General features: G+C 34.2%; 1 protein-coding gene across 4 annotated transcripts in view; it reads right to left on the reverse strand.

Moving 5' to 3' along the window:
* VPS13C (vacuolar protein sorting 13 homolog C) overlaps positions 1 to 17,457 on the reverse strand; it is a 169,144-nt gene that overhangs the window by 16,340 nt on the left and 135,347 nt on the right. For all 4 annotated transcript variants that reach the window (XR_005381733.1, XM_038580596.1, XM_038580597.1 and 1 more), the window contains 13 exons: positions 15,221 to 15,362; positions 14,025 to 14,165; positions 12,734 to 12,815; positions 12,532 to 12,601; positions 11,603 to 11,714; positions 11,379 to 11,492; positions 9,274 to 9,413; positions 7,571 to 7,652; positions 6,566 to 6,679; positions 5,740 to 5,815; positions 3,666 to 3,829; positions 2,392 to 2,437; positions 462 to 585 (listed from right to left, as the gene is read on the reverse strand). Coding sequence is in view for 3 of the 4 variants with exons in the window: in XM_038580596.1 (XP_038436524.1) it covers positions 462 to 585; positions 2,392 to 2,437; positions 3,666 to 3,829; positions 5,740 to 5,815; positions 6,566 to 6,679; positions 7,571 to 7,652; positions 9,274 to 9,413; positions 11,379 to 11,492; positions 11,603 to 11,714; positions 12,532 to 12,601; positions 12,734 to 12,815; positions 14,025 to 14,165; positions 15,221 to 15,362 (1,407 nt within the window). In the remaining variant the exon portion in view is untranslated. The remainder of the gene's footprint in view (positions 1 to 461; positions 586 to 2,391; positions 2,438 to 3,665; positions 3,830 to 5,739; positions 5,816 to 6,565; positions 6,680 to 7,570; positions 7,653 to 9,273; positions 9,414 to 11,378; positions 11,493 to 11,602; positions 11,715 to 12,531; positions 12,602 to 12,733; positions 12,816 to 14,024; positions 14,166 to 15,220; positions 15,363 to 17,457) is intronic.

The raw sequence follows: 17,457 nt of genomic DNA on the forward strand, positions 1-17,457 counted from the left end.
ATTATAAATAGAAATACATATGTATATTAAATTCTGTACATTTCATATGATATCAGCACTTGATAAAAACAGTAATTTTAAATAATGTGCCCATTATAATGTGGCAAGTCTTTTTTAAAACCAAGTCTGTCAGACTCCAAGTTTCCCCACCTTTCCTTGGAGAAAAGAAAATAACAAAATAACAAAGGCAGGGACTAGATTGTCCACTCTGTATAGGCAGCTAGCACAGGGCCTGGCATGTAGTAGGTACCAATCAACATTTGTTGAACAAAAGAGAAAGTGAACCGTAAAAGCTGTCTCTTCTTACTCCTTTCTGGTGGCACCCCACCTTGTGATCCATCATAGTTTTCACTTAGACCTCCACATCCTGAAGAACAGGCAGTGTTTAACTCGTTTATATATTCCTAGCAACCATAAGCACACAGACACATACCTTGCACACAGTATGCATACTTAATTACCTCTGAATTCCTTGAAAGGTGCTGCTAGCCATATCTATGATTCCACCAGTTGGACGAGCCACAGCACCCACAAGCCCCTTTCCAATTCCTTTAAAGAATCCAGCAGCTCCTTCCTTTTTGGCACCTTTATAGAACCAGGATAATGAGTGTATAAAGATATTTTATAATAAACAAGTTTGAACTCAACAAAAGCCTGAGTCAAATACTGAACTGTTTTACTCAGGACGCTTCTAAATTTTGGCTTTCTAAAGAAGTTAAATCTAATCCTAACCCATAAAAACCAGTGGTCTTCAAAATGTGTTAAAAACATAAATTATTAGGCCACACCCTAGACCTACTGAATCAGAAACCCCAGGAAATAGGTCCTAGCAATCAATGTTTTAACATGTCCTCCAGGTCATCCTGAGTTATGCTCATGTTTTACAACCTTCGATTCTTAAAAAAATGACCAGAAATTTTTCTCTTTATGTCTACCATCAGGAGATTTTCCAAGCAGTGTACTTTTTTAAAAATATAAGAACTTTATTGAATCTTATAGTTCACATATCATATAATTCACCCACTGAAGTATACAAATTAAATGTTTTTGGTACATTATTAGCATTGTGCAACCATCACCACATTCATTTTTAGAAAATGTGTATCATCTCAAAAAGAAACCCCATGACCATTGGGATCATTCTCTACTTCCTTCAACCCATCTTCACCTGATCCTGTGCAATTTAACTCCTTCCTCCCTGCCCTCCAGACCAAGGCAACCACTAGTCTACTTTCTATCTCTATGGATTAGCCTATTCTGAACATTTCCTACAACTGGAATCAAACAATATGTGGTCTCTGTGACCAGCTTTTTTCACCTAGCAATATGTTTTCAAGGTGCATCCATCCTGTACTTGTATCAGTACTTGATTTCTTTTTACAGCTGGATACTATCCCATTGTAAAGGTATACCACATTTTGCTTAATTGTGCATTAACTGGAAGTCATTTAGGCTGCTAACACATTCTGGCTATTACGTTCTGTGAACATTTATATATAAGTTTTTGAGTGAACATATGGTTTTGATTCCCTTGGGTATATACCTAGAAGTGGAGTTGTTGTCAGACACATAAAGTGTATGTTTATATCCAAGTATACCAGCACCATTTGTTGAAAAGGTTATTTTTCATGGAATTATCTTGGCACCCTTGTTGACAACAACTGACCACAATTGTAAGGGTTTATTTCTGGAATCTCAAGTCTATTCCACTGATTTATATGTCCATACATATGCCAGTAACACATTATCTTAGGTACTATAGCTTTATGATAAGTTTTTAATTTTTTTTTATTTATTTATGATAGTCACAGAGAGAGAGAGAGGCAGAGACATAGGCAGAGGGAGAAGCAGGCTCCATGCACCGGGAGCCCGATGTGGGATTCGATCCCGGGTCTCCAGAATCGCGCCCTGGGCCAAAGGCAGGCGCCAAACCGCTGCGCCACCCAGGGATCCCTATGATAAGTTTTTAAATTGGATACTGTAAATTCTCCAACTTTGTTCTTTTTCAAGATTGTTGTAGTCTATTTGGAGTCATTTGATTTCCCATATACACTTTGGAATCAGCTTATCAATTTCTGTAAAAAAGCCAACTGGGGTTTTGATTAAAGCACTTTTTAAAGAGGGTTAAAAAAACGAATCAGTTGCTATTCAGGACCTAAAGGAACCTAGTTTAACTATCGTCCTGCTGAAAATTACATTCAAAATCTGAATCAGAGTCTATTACTTCATAGACTCTACTTTCTGAGGAAAGTACATTCATTAAAAAACAATTTAAGACTATGAACATAAAATTAGAAATTCTCTCAATCAAATAACTAGTAGCAATAACATTATGTTTATTACATATCAACTTTTTAGACTTTGTACACAAATGAAACATTCTCAACCTACCTTCCACAGGTTTTGTTATTATCCCAGTTACTCCACCAACAACTCCCTGAAAAATATCAATCATAAACCTGAATGGAAGGTGCTTAATCTTATGCCAACCACTAGAGGTCTCTACATACATACTAGAAATAATTTTTTTAAAGAATGAGGACTTACTTGATAATGTGAACAACATATACTTAAGTGAGCACTATGATTTTTTAAATATTATACAATAGAAAATTTTAAATAAAAGAATCTTATAGAAGTAAAATTTTATGATAGAAAGAATAGGAAAGCAAGTGAAAATATTCTACATCTGGATCTGGCACCAATTAGCTATGTAACCACTGATTCAACCTCTTTAAGTCTCAGTTTCCATACCAGTAAAATGAATAAGTTGAGCCAAATAATCCCTAAGATCCAATGATAAATTTTAGTGAAATAAATTTGTAATTTAGTGTAAGTGTGGAAAACTGAAAATAAAGGGTCCCGTGAAGAATCCCAAATAGCCTGATAAGTAAAGCACTTTTATACAACATTATATGTCACTGGTACAAACACAGAAATTATAGTTCCTGAAATTGTTTCCAAAATTAAAATAGTAATACATTTATACATTCTTAATACTTGTCAAATAATGGTAGTAAATAAGACCACCTATATATTATACAAATGCACAGAAAGAGAACTGAAGTATATATACTGTTGAGAAGATGAGAAATTTCTGGGAAGAGGTGAGGGTGATCAAATAGTACTTTATAGCTTTATCTAAAATATTTCCATTATTTATTAAAAGCAGAACTTACAAATTCTTATAATTACTTGTAAGAGAATATTCATATATTACTTGTGTAATTTTTAAAGTGCTGAAAAACAATGGAAGGCAGTTCCTGGTTTATGAATGCTTAGTTAGTATACCTTCCCCTCTACAGAAATGGTCAACTGATAATGATCTGAACAACTCCTCCTCCCTCTAGTTACCATGATTTACCGTATTTCTCTCTGCTTTGCCTCTCTGCCTTCCAGAAGAATGCTAACCAGCCATCATTACAGAGTTCTCACTCCAGCCCAAGTGCCAAACTAAGTCTGGGATTGGGGGATAGATGTGACAGTGATATCGGGGAAGGAGAGCATACAAGGGAACAGAAAAGCCCACAACTTATCACTCCTGCTCCTGACAGACCTTTACTCATAAGTAATATTCCAAGTTTCAAAGAAACCAGCTAAAGTACATATTCTAAAGTGTTCATCAAAGTTCAGGGTTTCTTGAATATCCAGTATAAGAGACTTACACGTAGGAAGCCCTTTCCTCCTCTGGCCAGGCTATCTCCAAAATCTTTAGGTTGTCGACCCATCTCTTCTCTTCTTTTTTGCTGATATTCCTTGTCCATTGTAATTGCTGCCAAACCTTTTCCAACAGAACCGGTGATGCGGGATACAACTCCTGCTGCACCACCTATTAGAAGACCCAGAGAAATAAATCACATTATTTCTTTAAAAAGCCAGTGTGGCTCGGCAGTTAAGCAGCTGCCTTTGGCTCAGGGCGTGATCCTGGGGTCCTGGGATTGAGTTCCCCATTAGGCTACCTGTGTGGAGCCTGCTTCTCCCTCTGCCTATGTCTCTGCCTCTCTCTGTGTCTCTCATGAATAAATAAATAAAATCTTAAAAAAATAAATAAAGAGCATTACCACAGTACACAGCACCCCTTGCTTTAAACAGGTGCTTCAGATTCTGTCTCATATACAAACATACAGAAATGTATTTTACATTTTCCATTTACCAAGAAGAGGAATAAAACTAAAGTACATTGATTCTCCAAAATTTTTCTGTAAACCTAAAATTGTTCTAAAAAATATTGTATTTTAAAAAATCACACTGATTCAACACTACAAAGAAATATAAACAAATCTAGGAGTCTATATTATTTTTCATTTAAGAACAAGGGTAGGATTTACATCAACATGGATGGAACCAGAGGGTATTATGCTGAGTGAAATATGTCAACTGGAGAAAGACAATTATCTTACGGCTTCACTCATATGTGGAATTATAAGAAATAGTAAAATGGACCATAATGGAAGGGGGAAAACTGAGTGGGGGAAAATCAGAGAGGAAGACAAATCATGAGAGACCTCTAACTCTGGGAAATAAACAAAGGGTTGCAGAAGGAGAGGTGGGTGGAGAGATGGGGTTACTGGGTAAACCCAGTATATGCCCTCCTTGATGGGCATATAATGAGATGAGCACTGGGTGTTATACTATACGATGGCAAATTGAATTTAAATTAAAAAAAAAAGAAAACTAGAATCCACATTATGCTTATAAAAAAAAAAAGAACAAGGGCAGGTACATATGTTATAAAACGGATTATTAGAAAACTGATCACTATTTAAAGATTTTGTTTGTTTATTTGTAAGAGACACAGAGAAAGGACACAGAGACAGATGCAGGTTCTCTGTGAGAAGCCTGATCCAGAACTCGATTCTAGGACTCTGGGATCATGACCCAAGCCAAAGGCAGACACTCAACCATTGAGCCACCCAGGTGTCCCTATTTTTTTTTTTTTTTTTTTTTTAATTTTATGGGCAGCCCCGGTGGCTCAGCAGTTTAGCGCCAGGGCGTGATCCTGGAGACCCGGGATCGAGTCCCAGGTCAGACTCCCTGCATAGAGCCTGCTTCTCCCTCTGCCTGTGCCTCTCTCTCTCTCTCTCTCTCTCTCTCTCTCTCTCCTCCTCTCTTCTCTCTCTCTCTCTCTCTCTCTCTGGGTCTTTCATGATTAAATAAATAAAATCTTAAAAAAAAAGAATGAAGTCTTCTTTTTTTTAAATTTTTATTTATTTATGATAGTCACACACACAGAGAGAGAGAGAGAGAGAGAGAGGCAGAGACATAGGCAGAGGGAGAAGCAGGTTCCATGCACCGGGAACCTGATGTGGGATTCGATCCTGGGTCTCCAGGATCGCGCCCTGGGCCAAAGGCAGGCGCTAAACCGCTGCACCACCCAGGGATCCCCCTTTTTTTTTTAATTTTTATTTATTTATGATAGTCACACAGAAGAGAGAGAGGCAGAGACATAGGCAGAGGGAGAGAAGTCTTCTTATAAAAAAAAAAAAAAAAGATTTTATTTATTCATTCATGAGAGACCCAGAGAGAGAGGCAGAGATGTAGGCAGAGATGTAAGCAGGCTCCCTGTGGGGAGCTCAATGTGGGACTTGATCCCGGAACTCCAGGATCATGCTCTGAACTAAACGCTCAACTGTTGAGCCACCCAGGCATTCCGGTGCCCCTATTTTTGGTAAACCCTGCATTTTAGATAATTGTAGTAAAAAGTACATATATTTATACACATAAATATGTGATACATACCTACAGTATGTCCAAAGAGACTTCTTACTCCAATCACTAACCCCTCAGCAAATTCTTCAGGGCCTTGAACAGCACCCTGGTCAAAAAAAAAAAAAAAAAAAAAGGTTACTATTTAAAATAAACTTAAAACTTTTAATCTAGTACTTTAGGGTTTCCAGGAAGATACAGAATCTGTGAAGATCCACAAACACTGTGCTTTAACAGTTTTCACACTGTAACTCAAATACGGACAGCAGATCTATATGCTCTCAGGAAACTCTTGTGAGATGATAAAAACTGGATAGGAATAAATTATGGCTTTAGTCATAATCTGAAGTTGGACTCCCAGTATCAAGTCCCATCAGACTGCTGAAGCCAGCTGCCCTGGTAACAAGCATGAGAGCCCACAGAGTCTTGTTCTCCCAAGTGTTCTGTTTTGTCCTGCTAAAACTCTCCCTACTTTGAGCTCCTGAATCCCTTAAGTGTAAGTGAACAGGTTACAGGAAAGTCTAAATACAAAACATCATCTTTCATATTCCAGGAGTCCTTCCCACAGCAGTGAAATAGCCTTAAAATGGTGTTAATCAACCTATCATTCCTCCTTACAACTACATGAAATCCTGGAAAACTTGGGCATGTTTTATCACTCAGACACTAGACATGCTCGATTACTTCTACAACAATCTTTCAATGTCATCTCAAGCAATTTTAAATAAAATATGATATTAATGTATTTCTGTTATTTGAACATTATTCAATTCTCAGATACAATTAAAATATAAATTATCAGTCATTAAAAAAACAGAATATCATTTTCTGTACCTATACTTAAATAAAAGGTCAATACCTGGAAAGGTTCATAGAATAAAGCTTCAACTCCTTCAGACAGACCTCTAATTAATCCAAATGGGTTTCCAAGCACATCTAAGCCCAATACCAGGACATACATCTGTTTCAAGAACTAAAGAGGAAAAAAAAATATATTAAGTCCTTTACTCCTGCTGTAGCTGTAAGAAATAGTAACATGATGCTTTGGGAAGAAAGGAGAATATTGGCTACATTAGGTTGTTAAAGGAAATCTATACAGAACAACCATGACTACATCCAATAATTGATTTCACTATGTGCCAGTCATTAAACTAGTATAGGTTCAAGGCAGTCTGCCAGTTAGCAGCTATGTAACCTTGGACAGGTCTACAGGCCTTAGTCTCCTCATATAAAAAATGAGAGGTGGATTACATGGACCTTGCATGGCTGAGAACACATATTAAATGAATATCTAACTCAATAATAATTATTTATTTTGGTTATTCTAATAGTTACTATCACTATTACTATGAAACTAGATGGGGAAATAATTAATAACCAAAACAAAACACAAATGAAAACATATCCTTATTTGAACACGTAATAACCATAATGTCTATGTACACTGTAGGAGAAAAGACCTTCCAGCAGAGGAAGGAAAGAAGAATGTCACCCTGGAGTTCCATGGTACAGCAATGGTACCCTAAAAAACAACTACTATGCCTCTGCATACAATTCAAATCATAGAGTAACTGAGGCATGGCAAAGAGCTTGGCCTAGAATTCTTCTCCTGACTCTACCAGATTATGCTTAGAAACTGTAGACATTAACAAAATAAGTGTGATGCCTCCTACATTAGTATTCTTTTCCAAAGTGGTAAATGTATAATTGCAAAGGGAAAAAGTTAAGAAAACTACAAAGTAATGAGACTGCAAATTGAGGTAAATTAGATAAACAATATTGCACAGTGTGCCGTCACATACAGATGTTTTGTTTGATATTTTATGAAGTATATTCCTTGTGAACTACTATGATAGGCAGTTACCTGTTCAGTGTAATGTCTAACAACACTCCACATAAGCTGATCTCTCTTGTAAAACTGATACCGAATTTCGTAATAAGCAAGTCTGGGAGGATAAAGAAAGAGTCAAAGGCATGATGATTACATTCTGAAAGAAAGAGACTTAAAATTTCAATGATAAATTAGTCACTGCTAATTCTTTCACAGTTCGATTTGTACATATGCCAGGTACAATTTATGTTTGAGATCTTAATATTATGGTAACAAAATTACTGTAAAAACAGTGCACTCTCATACAAGTCTCTCATAAATACATAAAGAGTAAAAAGGCTGAAAAACTCAACCATAATCTCTTTATACAGTGGATTTTTTAGGCATTTTTTTCTTGTCATTTCCCACTTTGAATTCTTTCTTTTCTATCCAATTCAAAAATATTTAAGACATTTTGCATGCATTTTTACATTCAATATTGTGAATATGTATTCCTCTAGGTTATTCAAAACTCTATGTAGCCATTTTTAATGGATGCATAGCATTCTGTCATGTGGAAGTGTCATAACAATTCTACTACTGTCAGACATTTCCAAATCTTGACAATAATAATTAACACTGCCATATGTAAATTTTGTATATAACTCTTTGGTTGCATTTCAAGATTTTTTTTTCTTACTGAATTCTCAATAAAAGAATTACTGAGTGAAAACCACAAAAACATATCTCTTTCCATTCATACAAATAGTTTTTTTTTTTTTTTTTAAAAAGCTCTCATTTGTTAGAACCAACTGTCTCTAGTTTTAGGATTATTCATATTTTGAAACCTTTGATAATTTTCTTTAATTTTCATATAATATATGATAAATGCTAAAGCAGAGTATTTCAAATATCTATCAGCCACTGTATCTTCCCTTTTGCAAATTATCTCTTACTGTCTGTTGGCAATTATGGCACTGGAATCTTTAGGTTTGCTTTATCGAAGTTTAATATTAGGACTATTAATCTTCTGTTATACTTGCCATTATATTTTCCCAGTTCATTTTCTAATTGTTTCCACTGATTCTGTTATAAAAGTGTTTAATTTTTATGTAGTCAAATCTACCTTTTATTTTCCACTGCAGATTTTCCCATTGCTCTTAAGCTGAGAATATTTCCTCTACTCAGAGATTTGACAACAATTAACCTGGATAATTTCCTTAGTCTTTTTCATTTGTATTTTATATTTACCCTTGCATTCTGATGAAAGTTGATAGTATATGAGCAGGTAGAAATGATACAAATGGGTTTTTCTTTCTCAAAGGTAAGATATTGTTCCAATATCATTGCTGGATATTCAATTCAATAAACATTCATTGAATTTACATGTGTCTAGCACACATATAAATGTTGCAAAGAGTTACTTTCTATAGTCTCCCATACTGAAATCTCACCATACGGCTACTTATCTCTAAATATGTGTTTTAAAACACCGTCAATTTATAAGCTACTACTAAAATATTTCCTTTTATTCTACATTCACGTTTTATCAACATATGAAAAATTGAAGAAAAAATAAAACTCTTCATGAGTAAAACAAGCGTATGTAAAAAGCATGATTAAGAAAGAGGCTAAACTTTAAGTACAGTGAGAATGATCATTTCCTAAGCTAACATTCTAGCCCAAATGGGAAGAATTAATATCTAGAAACAAACTTGGTACAAAATCCTCCCCATTTTCTTAAACATAAATCTTACTTGAATATTAGGTCATCCACATCAGTCAGCGTAGCACCTATGCTTTTCAATAGCAGATTGACAGAATGAATTGCAATCATTTCCTGCTTTTCTTTGTCTGACTCTTCACTTCCAGTACCCAACGACAGACTCAAGTGCAACTAAAAGAAAAAGAATGTTCAATAAATAAAAGTTAAAAACAAAAACAAAAATTAATATACATAGGAACAAAATCTTACAGACACAAATAGATGTCATATCTTCCAGAGTCCTAAAGAAAGCTGTTATTGTTATTCTACACACTACACAGGGTAACTCACTAATATCTGATTCTCATATTTGCTTTTTGATAAAATACAAATTAGTATGTTCCAAAGAGCTAAAATTTTATCTAAAGTGTATAAATACCATTGTGTTTATATGGAATGGCTCAAAACACTTTACAAAAATAGTATAATCATTTGAAAAAGAAAACCACGTCAACTGGCACACAAAACATGTCTACTGGTTAAAATAATAAATAATCATGTATTTTCATCCAATTAAGGTAAATAATTCATGGAAATAATTAACAATAACAATTATATTATAATTATACAATAATAATTGGTAGCAACAACATGACAGTTATGGCAACAATTAGCAAGTTGCTAAATAAATTTTAAAAGAGTAATAAGGTTTTCAGCTTCCACAGACTCCTTCAACTCATACTTAGACATGAGATTTTCACATTCCCATTTAGTTTCTTCTACCTTGTGCTATATCATCAATAGTGCAATAGTGGCAAAAGACACAGGCAGAAGATAGTTCTATCTGTGCAAATAAAGCAGATGACTCTTCCTTTCTTATTCTGCATTTTACCTAACCAATGTAGAGCTCAACAGAAGAGACTTGGGGTAAAACTAGGAAAGCCTGGTTGTTGGGTTTTATTTTGTTTTTTTTAATGTGGACTTCTGTCCATCTGCAGAATCAGTGTCCAGATCCAGGAAATGTAAGCTTAGGTGGACAGAGGTCCAGCCTTTCCCTAAGGCAAAGTCACCATGGAATAAGGAAACAATAATGGCTCATGATCTTAATGATTCAACTTCATGGCGTGACTTCCAATGTGTGAATCATGAATTATAAATCGATAAATCATGAATTGATAAATTAACCATTTTTAACATTCCCCTCAGATTTTATGTTCCATAAAGTCATTTCATACCTTCTGGAGCAACTTTCATAGTAGGCATTCAGTAAATATTTGTTGAAAATATTGTTCAATCTCATAACTGATTTTCACTTAATAATGAAAAAGAAATTGTGTATAATCTACCACATAAAATGATTACCAATTTTAAACCTAACACAATAAATGTCTAATAGTACCAAACTAGTACATCAATTTAAAATAATAATTCAATTCCATTTTATTAATTAATTTACTTAGCTGAAAGGATTGGTGTATGCAATTGAAAATAATGTGCTGTAAACAGTTTTTGAGAATGTAAAGGATCATCAATATTTTAGAGTTACTTAATTGTAAATCTGGCCCATTACACAAGTTTAGAGCGTTATGGTTGATAGCATTTGTGAATTTACTAAAGCAGTCACCTCTTCCTATAAAACCTAAAAAGAACAACAAAAGGAGAAAAGGAAATGGGTTCATAAAGTACAAAATCAGGCAAGTGAAAGGTATCCAATTTTCCACTCCCTTAGTTACAATCAAATTTTGGAAGGGTGAAAAACACCACATCAACAGTATAATACCTACTTCAGCGTTTTCACATTCTGGTTAGGGCACCCATTATAGCTTTCTGTTTAGACAGTGATAGTAGTTACAAAGTGCAACCAAAACATTAAATGTTGGTGAGCACTTCTTCGCTTAATTAAGAAATGCTTTTGTCAGCTCCTTCCTTGAATAAAGGGGTTATTAATTCAAGACTAGAGAACATGCTCTGATGGTTTCTCTGTGGGAATTATGGTTGTACATATGTTACAGAGAATTGTCTTAATTATTTCAATTAATCAAACAAAATTCCCACTAAATATTTGATACAACAAATTAATAACACACATTTGTACACAAAGCCCTTAAAAATCTTACAGCAATTCTACCCTGTTTTCAAAACAATATTACAACAAACCTTAACAGGAGAAATATGGAAGTGTTCAAAGAAACTAAGAACTGACATATCAGTCATTGAAGTCTCCATTAATTCTGTGTTTAGAGCATCAATATCGTGTTGGATTAACTTTGTCTGAAAAAAATGAAATCAAGAATTTCTATTTTAATTTTTTTCTCTAGTTAAAGAATGGCTCATTTAATTTTTTTTAGTTTATCATTTTCCCAAGAAATAAAAATTGTTACCCGTTTTCTTTCAGCTTCAGGGTCAGTTGCTGGGGTAAACAGTGTGATAATAGCTCCTAGAAACCCCTGATCAACTTTCAAGGCCATTTCCTGAATGAGGACCATAAAGTACCTAAGGAAAAAAAGTTGTTAAAGATGGAAAAGGATTTCTATCAAACTTTGCAATTTTCAATGTTAAAACTTTGATTTTGGCCACAAGTCACAATAAGATCTCACTCTTAAAAAGTATTATGTTATTAACAAGATCAAGCATCCTTAACTGAGTTGTTTTTTTCCACTAGAGATAAGGTTTCACTAAAGGTAGTACTGTTATCTTGAAACTTAGCATTTAAAGTCTCAAATCCCATATTTGTTATGTTATAGGAGAGACAAATGCAATTAGATGATATAGCATATATTATTCCATTTTTAAGGTACATAGTAATCACTTTCAAGAGCACATTTCACAAATACATCATTTATATTTCACTGGCTATTTTATATTCTAATTGGAATTACAAACAGGAAAAGTGGTTAAGGAATTTTACACTTTAAAATATAGAGGGGCTGTTATTAAATTAAGTTTCAACACAGAAAATTACTTGATCAAAAGTGGATTCGTACATTCAGGCAGAATGTAAGTTTTTTTTTTTTTTTTTTTTTTTTTAATTTTATTTATTTATGATAGTCACATAGAGAGAGAGAGAGAGAGGCAGAGACACAGGCAGAGGGAGAAGCAGGCTCCATGCACCGGGAGCCCGACGTGGGACCCGATCCCGGGTCTCCAGGATCGCGCCCTGGGCCAAAGGCAGGCGCCAAACCGCTGCGCCACCCAGGGATCCCCAGAATGTAAGTTTTAGATGAAAGTCAGCCTCACAAGAGTGAAATTTATTTTCAAAATAGATTCTCATTTTAAATTCCTTTAGATTAATAGGGGAATTTTTACTTACTTGAACTGTAGTACTTTGCTGTATTCATTAAATCTTGTGATGACACTCACATCAATGAAAGGTTTGGGCTCTAAAAAAGAAAGAAAACAACAAAAACCAAGAGAAAAATATCAAGCTTTATACTAGATTAACATAATGTCTATTTAATTTTTAAATTGGAATATCTCAATCTTTTTTTTTTCTTTCTTTTTTTTTTTTTTACCTGAATCCAAAGCAATAGATTTTGGAGGAGCCACAGGATGAAATACAACAGGAAACATTGTACCTGGTAACTGATTATCAACCTTAAAAAAAGAAAGAATGAAAGAATGAAAGAAAGAAAGAAAAAAAAGAAAGAAAGAACTTTTAGTTTTATAGAGAATATTATAGAAGAGGCTGCTAATTTCATCATAATTAAATATCTGCATTGTATATGTGGTACTATGAGAAGTTTCACGTTAGATAAAAAATTCATACATATCTAAGCAAGGGTAAGCTTTTACATAAAGGAATATTTAATATCCTCATAAATGCATTAATACTGTGCAGCATATATACTATTAATCAAAATATTTGTGCCTATGGATCATGTGAGATTTTTGACAGCTTATAATTTATAAAATGTAAGTGGAGATTGGACATGAAATTAGAAAGAAGAAAAAGGATAAACATGTCCTAAATAATATTTAGTAGTTAAAAAGAAGAGAAGGAAGCAAGAAGGGAGCAATCAAGCAAAGAGACAAAAACATTCTCCAATTTAAGCCCAGCTCATTCATGTATAGAATGATAAGAAAATCTTATTTTGGGGGCACCTTGGTGGTTAGTCAGTTGAGTGTCTGTTTTTGGCTCAGGTTATGATCCTACAGTCCTGGGATGGAGCCCCTGCATTGGGCTCCCTGTTCCACAGGAAGCCTGATCTCCCTCTCCCTCTCCCTCTGCCTGCCACTTCCCCTGCTTGCACTCTCTGTCAAATAAATAAATAAAGATCTTTAAAAAAACAAAAATGAAATAAAATAAAAAAGAAAATCTTATTTTTGGATCCCGTGACAAATTCAAAGGAATATTTAGAAATAACAATTTCAGTGCAGGAAAATGTTCTTGAAGGCTAAATGGTCAAATTAAATAGTCTCAACAGTCGCAAAGTCTTTGGACTTGGATGATGCTTAGAGAATCCACAGGATACGTGGGAGAAGGGGAATGAACATACAAACAACAAAAAAATACGATTTATAAGGTATGCTAGAGTTTTTTTTTTTTTTTTTAGATTTTATTTATTTATTCATGAGAGACAGAGAGAGAGAGAGGCAGAGACACAGGCAGAGGGAAAAGCAGGCTCCATGCAGGGAGCCCGATGTGGGACTCGATCCCGGGTCTCCAGGATCAGGCCCTGGGCTGAAGGCGGTGCTAAACTGCTGAGCCACCTGGGCTGCCCTATGCTAGAGTCTTGTAGAATGCATCCCCAGGATCCCCAAAGTGATTAGATATACTTATTGAACTGAAAATGACAATGTTACCTGAAGCCAGTACAGTCTGGCTCTTAAACTTCTCTGGTGAGGAGACTGCTTAAATTCAATCTGAATCCCGGATAAAAAATCTCGCTTTATCGGGCAATGAACAGGGAGGCGCATTTCCATGGGAACTTTATCAAAATTGACCTGGGGAAAAAGCACATGTATTTATGATGACTTGATATTATCAGTGTAGCCCATTTAAAATATCCATTTACTCACAAATTGGAAGGGGAAAACATTTTAATCTCTATGTCTCACCAAAAAAGATCTGCCTTAAGGTGATCTACAGTTGAGATCTTTGAAGCAGAAACACTTTTCCACCACAGTTATGAGGAAAACAAGAAAACAACTGAGGAACTTTTCAATTATATAAACTTTTCAATTATATAAGTCATGCTTTTTATTTTTTAAAAACCTCAAGAGTAATGAGTAATTCTAGGTAACTCTTAAATTTTGTTTTAACAAAGTTAAACAATGAATAGTTAATAGCTTATTTATGTCTGACAGTTTGTTTTCATTTAAGCATGGCCAACATTTATAGGGATAAGGATGGGGTGGGGGACATATCTGATGATCAATGCAAAACCAACCATTAGATATCAAAGAGAAAGAGTAACTAAAACTGTGTGACTGAAGCAGAGCAAATGAGAAACTGCAGTCAAGCTTCTGGGGTCTTCCTAGAGCAAGCAAACCTTCAGCTGTAATACTGTAAGGGCCTGCAGAGAGTACACCTGTATTTGTAACATCTACCCATGTCCAACAATTGTTCACATTTAATGAATTTAATTGAGTGAATTTTTTATAGGGTTTTTACTACTGAAAAACATAAGTTTTCACAGACTTTATTTGCCAATATATTTTGGTATCATTCAAAACAGAAAAAAAGTTTCAATAAGCAATATTAATTTCTGCATAATCCTGCTGAAAACAAGTTCCATGAAACTGTCTCATAAACAGAAGAAATGACAAAAATGCAAAAGAGAAACATACTTAAATCATGTTTCATAGTATATGACTTAATAACATTTTAATTTAAAATGTACTAATGAATATCAGTCATGTCAATACTATTAATAAATAAGAGTTTATTAACTAATAAATAGTTTCTGAATACACCTTTTTTTTAACATGGACAGTAAATTTTCCTTATTTTCTACCAACAGAATACATATATAAAAACCAAAACAATTTTGGTATACCTCAAAATTATTATCTAGTTTAATCCATCCATGGTCTCTTGATACTTGATATTTTTTATAGGCCTGTTCCAGCAATATTATCTGCTTTTGACTAAAAGGCTTCCATTTCTGTTTTGGTTTCATCTCCCAAACAACACCAGAACTAAAACAATTCAGAGAAAGTTAAATTAGGAATATATATTAGGCTTGCTGGAATTGTCATTCAACTTCAAATTATCTCAACTATAAATCTCCTATGAAAATTATACTTATGCAAGAGATTTTTTTTAAAACAGCAAAATATACTGGTGCTATAAAGTACATAAGAAAAAAGAGCAGGGGAAAATGTTCTTCTATCACACATTGACATCAATCAATCAAGGAACTCACAAACTTTTTTTGTAAGGAGCCATATAGTAAATTTTTTTAAAGATTTTATTTATTCGAGAGAGAGATAGAGTACAAGCAGTGTGAGAAGCAGAGAGAGAGGGAGAGGCAAACTCCCCACTCAGCTAGGAGCCCAACAGGGGCTCCATCCCAGAACCCAGAGATCATGACCTGATCCAAAGGTAGATGTTTAACCATCTGAGCCACCCATGTGCCCCCATATAGTAAATAGTTTAGACTTTGTGGCTGAGACAAAATTAAGATTATAATAAGTGCTTAAATAATAAGAGAGAAAAAAATTGGACAAATTTTTGTAATTGATGAAATTCAAAATATAAAAACAATTCAGCAAAATTTTAAAAATATAAATCTAATGAAAAAATATTTCTACTTTTTATTGAGGTATAATGGACATAGAACATTAATTTTAGGTATATAAAATAGTGATTTAATATTTGTAAATACTGTGAAATGACCACAATAAATCTAGTTAACATCTGTCACTATACATACTACAAAAATTTTGTTTTACTCTTCATTCTCAGGGGTGACATTTCACTTAATTAGGGCTCAAAGTCAGTATTCATAGAGGTTAATTCTTCAGTCACCTCTAACTCAGCACTCGCTTCTCAAATATACAATAATTGGGTAACACTGGTAACATCTGATGACTCATCAAGAACCAAGGAAAACCATTCAAAATTATTTGCCTTATTTTTAATTGACTATTGATGTTGCTCTGAATGTCCTCAATTCAAGTAACTATTCTCACAAAAAAGGCTAAGGGCCCTAAGTTTATTTACTCTGGACACATTTCTTCAGCTGCTACATTCAGGTGATTTAATTAATTTACCATTGGTAAAAGCCATTTCTTACCTGGCTAACAAATGAGTTATTCAGAAACTAACTTTGGTTGCAGCCTCATTTTTGGTTATTTTATTTGTGTGAAGAAATTTATTTGTATGAGATATTTTGATTAAATTTTCTGATTTTTCTGGCCACTTTTTTCCTGTTGGGTGGGCATACTGTTATGTGTTCTTAGTTTGGAAATGTCAATATATACTGTATTCTTTTAGCACAGGTATAGGGTCATTATATAATAAAATATGCTTTGCCATATCATTCAATAACAGTGATCTGTAAGAGAGACACTAAAAATCCACTTTTCTCTACTTCTTTTGACATGATGAGAATGCATTAGTAATAAAAAACAAATAAAAGTTGCAGGATAGCTATATGTGTGGCAATAATATACTCTATTTGCCCTTTGTTGTGTGCTAAGCAGCAGTGCAAAAGCAGCCATAGACATATAAAAGAATAAGCGAGGCTGTATTCTAGTAAAACCTTACTTATGGGCAACAAACTTAGAATTTCATATAATTTTCATGTGTTATAAAATGTTTTCTTTCAATTTTTCCCAACCATTCAAAAATGTAAAAAATTCTTAGACCAGGTCTTGAAAAAACAGGGCATCAGCTACATTTGATTCTAGGCCATCCTTTGCTGATCCCTGATTAGAGAATACTATTTGCATAATGATAAAAGAAAACTCCATAATATTTTAATTTAAGTTTGTTGGTATTAATCAATGATACTGTTAACAATGCCCTCATTGTATTATGTAGTCGGTCAATGAAAATAATGAATAAAATATCCACTATAAATTATATAAATCTTGGGCCACCTGGGTGGTTCAGTCAGTTAAGTGTTCAACTCTTGATTTTGGCTCAGGTTGTGATCTCAGGGTTGTGAGATCAAGCACCCAGTGTGGAGCCTGCTTAATATTTGCTCTCTCCTTCTTCCTATGACCCTCTCCCCCCCCTCACAAATCAATCTATCCATCAACCAATCCAACATCAATTCATGATAAA

This window comes from Canis lupus, chromosome 30 (assembly GCF_011100685.1).
Source record: "Canis lupus familiaris isolate Mischka breed German Shepherd chromosome 30, alternate assembly UU_Cfam_GSD_1.0, whole genome shotgun sequence".
NCBI lineage: Eukaryota > Metazoa > Chordata > Mammalia > Carnivora > Canidae > Canis > Canis lupus.